At 40.5% G+C, this 7,865-nt stretch overlaps 1 protein-coding gene across 3 annotated transcripts; it reads right to left on the bottom strand.

The window, feature by feature from the left end:
- Positions 1-89: 89 nt before the first annotated feature.
- Positions 90-7,695, bottom strand: LOC101886608 (kelch repeat and BTB domain-containing protein 13). Of its 3 annotated transcripts, XR_015514700.1 has the most exons (5): positions 6,937-7,350; positions 5,200-5,925; positions 4,543-4,843; positions 2,142-2,858; positions 418-2,098 (listed from the first exon to the last, which is right to left on the bottom strand). XR_015514700.1 is itself a non-coding variant. In XM_087292967.1 (4 exons), the coding sequence occupies exons 1-4, from the start codon at positions 7,213-7,215 to the stop codon at positions 2,515-2,517; spliced, it is 1,650 nt and encodes a 549-aa protein (XP_087149093.1). In that variant the 5' UTR covers positions 7,216-7,405; the 3' UTR covers positions 90-2,514. The 3 variants fall into 3 exon arrangements, 1 of the variants encoding a protein (XP_087149093.1); XM_087292967.1 differs by having other exon boundaries at positions 90-2,858; positions 6,937-7,405; XR_015514701.1 differs by lacking the exon at positions 418-2,098 and having other exon boundaries at positions 2,629-2,858; positions 4,543-4,838; positions 6,937-7,695.
- Positions 7,696-7,865: the final 170 nt, after the last annotated feature.

Genomic DNA, 7,865 nt, shown 5'->3' with positions numbered 1-7,865 from the left:
TGGCTGCATGCCAGAGCATTCTGATGATGGTTGTAGGAGACTGAGAGCCATTAGGTACATGTAGGGATTTGTTTTAGTAATGTTTTTTTGGGAAAATATTCATTAAATTGAGGTTTGTGAGTGTGTTATGTAAAAGGTCAGACATCTAAAAAGCATGCTTTTAAATACTGAATAACAAGGAACTTGTTGGGTAATTGTATTTTTGCATTTGGCTTGGCTATCATTATAATTAGGTTGTTTTTGTGTTTTGTTAGAAAACTTGCTAGTTGTTGACTTACTAATGCAAGCCCCCTCAGTAGAAATCTCAGTATCCCCTCTCTGATTTTACTTTTACTTGCTTGAGGATTCGAGAAGTTATACATAGCCATAACATAAGCAGTTTTGGCCTATATTCAAACAAAAATGACAATAGTTTCTGCAAAATGTTGTTGAACACCTTTAATCCTGAGTATTATAACAAAGGTCATATTCAGCGAGCACAACAAAATAATTATACACTCTTTCTTCTTTAACTGTAATTATACCAAATAAAGTTTATGCGGCAGCAACATGTATTCTGAACATGTTTTGCTTTTAAATAAGTGATCTTTCAAAAGTTTGACTCCAACACTAAATAAACGCTTGAAGAGTATCAAAGTCTCCTTCACTACCTTTACTAAATTTCAAGAGTTTACACTTAGATGCAGGTTTGGCAAGCTGTCTTGGGAGAGAACACTGAGCTCGGAGATAGATAAGCCCAAGGCTCCCGCCTGGTCAATGAGCGTTAGGAGGGATACGAGATCAGAAAGTTCTCGAGAGCTCCCCTGATTCGTTTAACCTATACCTTGATTAGTAAGACGACTATATGGAAATAGGCTGCCAAACTTTTTTGTGATTTTTACTATTATTTAATTCACTTGTGTTATATGTCTTTAGACGGTGGGAGGGAACCAGAGTACCCAGGGAAAACCCACGTGAACATAGGGAGAACATGTAAACTTTGCATAGAAAGTGCCAACTGGCTCAGCTAGTACTTGATCTAGCAACCTTCTTGCTGAACATTCTTGCTGTAAGGCAGCAGTGCTTGCCACTGAGCTGCAATGTCGCCCGATCTTAGAATTAAAGAAAAGGGATGGATGGGGAGGTTCTTCCAAAACGAAGAAAGGGAATGAAGTTAGGCTAGATAATTATGTTAAATAATTAAAAAAAAAGTTTTAGGTTTAAGCTGCGGTCACACTTGAATTTTCTCCCTATTGACTTCCATTTATACACACACGAATGCATCAGACCAGAAACATGGGGTCATGCGTTACATTTCGCTGTTCGATGCGGTGCAAAGTTTAAGCTTGGTGAACTCTGACCTGCGAAATCACGTCACTTGACTGTGTGAGACCAATCGAAGATCAAAACATGACCTCTCTGGACAGAAATTTAAAACATTGAGCAATCGCTCGCTTTTTTTAATGTCTAATAATCTTGTTTAAAACCACCCCTTTTCACAGCGCCGTACGACAGAATTTTGCACACACAAACTTTAGTGTGACCGCAGCATCTATGTTGATCCTGGAACATCATTTTTGTTCAAAGAGTTGCTTATTTACAAACTAATTTCAAGAGGAGTGCAGACTTATAATTGAACATGGCTGGTTCAGCATGAGCTAATACATGATCCACCAATCAGTCAATTCCAAACTCACCATAAATAACCAGAATTTCTTAGCTCTGTATCTTCGTTTTAAAGAATCCTACCCCTTCCACCCCTATTCCTCCTTCCCTTCTAGACAGGGTGGCATGGCAGCCCAGTGGTTAGCACAGTTGCCTCACAGCAAGAACGTCACTGGTTCGAGTCCTTACCAGACCAGCTAACGTTTCTGTGCGGAGTTTACATGTTCTCATCGTGCTCATGTGGGTTTCCCCAGGGTTTCCCGGTTTCCTCCCACAGTCCAAAGACATGCGATTATAGGTGAATTGAATAAACCAAATTGGCACTTTAGACGAGCTCTAGGCAGCAGTTTATTTCCACAGTAATCCATAATTTGTCACTTACAACAGGGGAGTTCTCGAGATCCACCCAAGCTCAAACTCCCCTTTCACCCTTCAAATGGGAGGGAGCCCCGGGCTCAAGGATCTTTTGAGCTCAGGGCTCTCACCCGGGGCAGCACGCCAAACATGCTTTTTATTATCCATCATCAGCTAAGGGTGAACTCTTGAAAATGTAATTCATCCCTATTCCCTACTCCTAAACCCAACCAAAACTGTAAATTACTCCCAAAGTCAGAGAGGAATAATAGTTGGATAACAGTCATGTAGAAGTGCATAAACCTAACCGTAAGCCCAAAAAATAACATAAACTGTAAACGTATCCCTTAATTCTGATTGGCATGTTGTTAAAGGATCAACATGGAAGTTTATACAGGAACATGTCCTACTTAATGAAAGCTAAACTAAGCAGAACTTTGTTCCTTAGAGCAGGATTGGACATCCTTGCTTTAGGCAGGTTTTGTAAATGGATGGGAAATTCTTTGTATTTAAACATTAGAAGTAGAGGTGAAAAATGCTCTCATAACAGGTAGAAATGGGAAGTGGAGGAAGAAGACCGAGAGACAAAGAATGCAGATTCAGTTTGACTACAGAATTGTCTTTTATCCCTGACATGTAGAGCTTGTTGTTCAGAATGGTGCCCTGGCCGAGTAAAGTGGTCTTCTCCATTGCTTTTATTTGGCCCCACTTCTGAGAGTCCACACAGAAAGAGGTCAGCATGGTTTCAGAATTGTTCCCACCAATTACAACCAGCTGATTATTGGAAGCACCCAAGAAATGCAAGATGGGGACATTTGCAGTAGAGCGAGTTAGTGTGGGGAGCAGTTCACACCAGCTATCTGGGAGGAAGAGAGAAGAGAGGGACAGGTTAACATCATCATGAATGGATATTCACTGTATCTGTTTTCTAAATGAATCTTGTGATCCTGAATGCATTATTTGTAAATATGTCCCTTTTTTGAGAGGATTTATTTAAAGATTAGTTTTTTGGTGTTTTTGCTTTTATTAGGATTGAATAGGGAAAGGTCTTTGAGCTGGGACTCGAACTCAGGTTGTCAAAAGTGGCAGTATATGTATATATACAAGGTTATTGGCGCCAACATTGAGCTGATTTTATTGGAACTTTCATCACTTGATCTTCGAGTGAAACCACAAACTACTCCCTGGGCATGTATGTTCGACCTCTCCGGTTATTTTCAGATTTTTAGTATGTCAAGAGTGGCACGAAACATGACGATGATATAACCAACGGGGTTTGTTTTTGGTAACTTGTGCTATGTTCCAGACAACTTGGAATTGGGAGTTTTTCTACTATCTACTTGGAAATAATGGCTGTTTCTCAATATGCATTCTTCAGCGGTCTTGCGTCGTCTTGCAACGTCATCATCAGCTGCCTAAGTTCAGTTCCAATATCCAAGACCGCAAGTACAGAGGACGCGTGAAACTTCCCGGATGTGATCTTGATATCGAGGACGCACTGATGCAGACTTGAGCACCGAACTCGCTCTGGAAGTCCCAGAAGTAATTGTGACTGAAGGTGGGAAGCGCAGCATTTTATTTAGATGCATTATTAAAGTTCAGAGATATCATTTATTTACCTCAGGAGTTTCCGTAAAGGAAACGGTGAAAGTAAACATTACCATGAACATCTTAATAAAGGAATAAACACATTAAGGGTGTTTGTTTGCTGAAATTCATATTAAAATGTGTTTTATTTATATTGTGCAAATTATATTTATAATGTTTTTATGCAAAGTAAATTTTTTTTAAGAGGGGAAAAAACAATAAATTGTTGTATGGATGCTTTAATGGTTAAATAATTTCCATTTAAAACGCGTGAAGGTCATGTGACCATCAGGAAGAACGCAGCATCCCATTTCTCAAAGGACGCGTTCTCTGCCCTTGCGGTCTCCTGAGTTCGTTCTTCCGAGGACACCTGGCAAGACCGCTCTCCACAAGAACACAAGTCCGTTCTCTGCGTTCTTGGAATTGAGAAACAGCCATTGTCTAGAATACCACTAGATGTTGAACCTCTGACCTGTGAACTTAGGGCAGATCAAAGAACCCTTACCTCGACGAGACGCATAATTTGACATCACTTTACTTAGTGTGGCTAGTTCTGCTTCATTGAGAAATGTCACACTTTCAACCTCAAAATATTCCAGTCAATCACATGTCACAGTTGCTGTTTCACCACATCAGCTGTGAATATTTCATAACATTTCAGGAGACTACATAGGATTTCATACCCTTGATACAGGAAGTTTTCTGAATTTGGTAGCTTTGTAACTGTGGCTTGATTTGCAAGTGTGTGAAAGCACCTTGTTTACTTCTTCAGGATGTAATGTGCATGTACATTTATTTTGGGGGGCACAGGGAACAATCACACTCCAATTTGAACTGCAGTAAATATGAATTTGAGTTACCTAACATCTTGATCAAGGAACTTAAATCAAGGCAAACCGTCTTGATTAACTGCATACGAGATAATAATTGATTAGGCTACACCAGACTATACTGTACCTTGTCTAGTATCGTAGCGAAGCACCAACTTCTCTCCAGTTCTTTGGATGTTTCCCAGTACATAAAGACAGTGTCCTAGGCTGGTTGTGAGTGGGGAGTCATGAGAAAGGGACAGGCTGAACTGAAAGTCTGTCAGAGGAAGGGAGGAAACGAATGCCCAGGTATCTGTCCATGGATCGTACCTCTCCACAGCAGTGTATACACCAGTGCTGGAGTCAGGAGTCACAAGGGAATCCAGATACCAGCCGCCCACAGCAAAGATTTTCCCCTCACACACTGCTGCGCTGAAGTGACGCCTGTGCTGAGAGGGTTAACGGACAGTCACATTTGAACTTTGACTTTAACTCTTGCACAATAACATTTTTAATCAGGGAACAAGATGTAAAAGAACAATAAGTTCCTGACTTAAATGTCCCCGTGCAAGTCTGTATTATATTTAGGTCCTGAAATGGTGGACTGGTGTCCACTGGTCAGAGGTGGTATACTAGATCTAACCAGCTCAATTCAATCTAACACCGGTTATTCAGCTGGTCAAGTACTTAAATTCTTTCTGCCTGCGACCACTTAGAAATTTTAAGAGTAGATAATTACACAATTAACATGTATATTGTTATCTATTGTATTGTACATAATAGTCATGTGAGCATACGTTTATACCTTAATCAAAGGAGCTGTTGATACCCATCGATTGGTAAAAGGGTTGTAGCGAAAAGAAGCCATCTTGAACTCATATCCCTTCTTTACACGCTGTCTATAACCCCCTATTAGATAGAGGTAATTATAGAGAACTGCTGTAGTGAAGCACCACTTATCTGCACAAAAGGGTAGATCTGTAAGAGAACTCCATTTCCCATCATCCCTATCTTCCTTCAGCCAGAAGATTGTTCTAGCAGTCTCTGTTTCCAGGTCATTCCCTGAGGTCAAGTTCTCCTTCCTCAAGCAGCACAAGTGCGGAGTTCCTATTGACCTTAATCTCAGAACCTCTGCTTTAAGGTGTGGATCCAAGCCCTCACTCAGGTGTGGACGCTCCAGTAGATACCTGCTCAGGTAGGTTAGCACAGTTTCTAGGATCTCCTCACTGCAGAGTTCATCAGCCAGCTCGATATAGCCCAAGCAAGTCTGCTCTGTTAGTGCTTGAGAGAGAGCAGTAAGAAGACGATAAGTGAACCCAGAAGCCAGAAAGTAGGTGCTCACCCGTAGGTGTTCTCCAAGGAGGGTGTCAGGAACACAAAACCTCTGAAGGAAGCAGAACTGTAGAAAGTTGTGGAAGACTGGAGCGGGAACATGTTCAAGGTGTACCAGTCGTTCAGATGTCTCTCTCATGGAGGAGTGAAAGAGAGCCTTGAAGTACTCGCTGGAATCTGCAAGCTTCTCTAGATCCACCTGGAAGTAAGTGCCAATAAGCATTACCACATTGCTGTATCCAAAATCACCCCCCTCATTCACTATTCCCTACTTTAGTTTAATTATTATGTTTCGCATAAAAGAGTGAATGAAAAATATTGAGTGCACTGAGTGGAGTTCTTGTTTGTGCTTTGCTTTTTGATAAATCCCTCAGACGAATTCGATTTGAAACTTCTTGGTCAGTCTTTGTGATATTTTTAATTGTAATTAACACTTAAAGAGTTGTCCATTAATAATGAAACAAAGTGTTTTGATATCTGTAATGCATTCAATCATTACTCATACATTCATTCATTTTTAACCGCTTTTCCAGGGCCGGGTCACGGGGCAGCGGTCTTCCCGAGGGATCCCGAGGCGTTCCCAGGCCAACCGAGAAACATAGTTCCTCCAGCATGTCCTAGGTCTTCACTGAGGACATGCCTGGAACCTTCCTAGGTAGGTGTCCAGGAGGCATCCAAAATATTGCTTTAATTCAATCATTTATATAGAAACTTACACCAATAGCATTCCACTGCAGAAGCGGTCAGACTTGGAAACTCATTAAGTGTGCAAACTCGTACAGTGCATTGTTTTCTAGCTGAGGGTACATTAGTTGTACACTTATTGTGGTTCAATCATTGCGATTGATTGAGTGCACTTCAGAACTATGGTTTTACCACTACAAAGGAGTGCTACCTCCAAGAGTGCACTATATATAAGGTTATGGGGCAGGAGTGCCCAAACTCAGTCCTGGAAGGCCAATGTCCTGCAGAGTTTTGCTTCAACCCTAATTAGAGACACCTGAACTAATTTATCAAGCTCTTATAGGTGTAAAATTTCTGCAGATGTGTTGAAGCAAGTTAGATCTAAAAACTGCAGGACACCGGCCCTCCAGAACCAAGTTTGGGCACTCCTGGCATAGGAGGTGATTTTTAGATGCAACACATGTGTTTGTGGCCTAGTATTGTTATACAGGCCATGGTTGGTTTGCATTCCTGTGTAGCTACTCACATGGAAAACATGTGTGCTGGTTTGCACCATCACCATTGGTCCATCGTTCTGGTGCCGATAGGTCCTGTAGTCTTCATTTGTTCTCCAGATTTCTGACTGCAGGATATCAGACCTCTCCTCCACAACATCAGATTCTGCTTGTCCAAAGTGAACCCAGTTTAAACTGCTTCTGGAGTAAAGACACCTCTGTATCTGTTCTAAACTTCTCTTTATCCATGTGCAAAAATACATTAAAACCAGAGCAATAACATGCTTTATATTAGCCATGTTCAGTGACATCAGTCTAAAGAAGCCGCACTCACAATCCCAGCAATAGGGTCATGCTATTCCAAGGTGGATGGAGGATATTCCAGCCTGTTTTTATGGTAGAACATGCATGGTTGTTTTCATGGCTCAATATGGCGTCTGTGTGCTAGAGCAAGCGCAGTAGAGCTATTTAAAGAAGTCTTTGCTACAGGAAACAAAATATGACAGGCCGCTCTGTTCAGTCTACTCATTTATAACACTGTAAACCATGATGGCTGGTAACTGATGATGCTTGATTGCATTATTATTTATATACATTTGTGTATTCTAGCACTAAAAACATTAACATTTTAAATAGTTTTATACCTTTAATAAAATACATTTAAAAAAAAATGCACAGCAAGCATATTTTTGTTTTTAATAGAGGTCTAATAGACGTCTAAACATAGTTGTCTTGGCTAAAAGAAGGCTAAATTTGGGCTGTCAGTGAAAATTTAATAGACATCTAAGAATAGGCTAAAACTAAACTAGTCATCAAATAAACAGAAATGAATAACTACACATTTTAACTCCATCTAATCTATCTATTTGATGACTAGTCTAGTTTTGGGTTATTCCTAGACGTCAACCATCAAACACACATAAACAGAAATCATTTCAAAGATGACATTTATACATCAGCT

The sequence above is a fragment of the Danio rerio genome, chromosome 18, assembly GCF_052040795.2.
Source record: "Danio rerio strain M-AB ecotype USA chromosome 18, GRCz13ab, whole genome shotgun sequence".
In the NCBI taxonomy this organism is placed as follows: domain Eukaryota; kingdom Metazoa; phylum Chordata; class Actinopteri; order Cypriniformes; family Danionidae; genus Danio; species Danio rerio.
The sequence above is the reverse complement of the archived record's forward strand: the minus strand, read 5'-3'. Positions and strand labels throughout refer to the sequence as shown.

What these genes read in the sequence shown, in the direction of transcription:
- LOC101886608 (XM_087292967.1), bottom strand. Translation starts at nt 7,215, where the DNA reads ATGTCACTGAACATGGCTAATATAAAGCATGTTATTGCTCTGGTTTTA. An exon ending in CCAGCACACATGTTTTCCAT is followed by an intron (nt 5,926 to 6,936) that starts GTGAGTAGCTAC and finishes ACTTACTTCCAG; the next exon opens with GTGGATCTAGAGAAGCTTGC. An exon ending in CAACAGCTCCTTTGATTAAG is followed by an intron (nt 4,844 to 5,199) that starts GTATAAACGTAT and finishes TAACCCTCTCAG; the next exon opens with CACAGGCGTCACTTCAGCGC.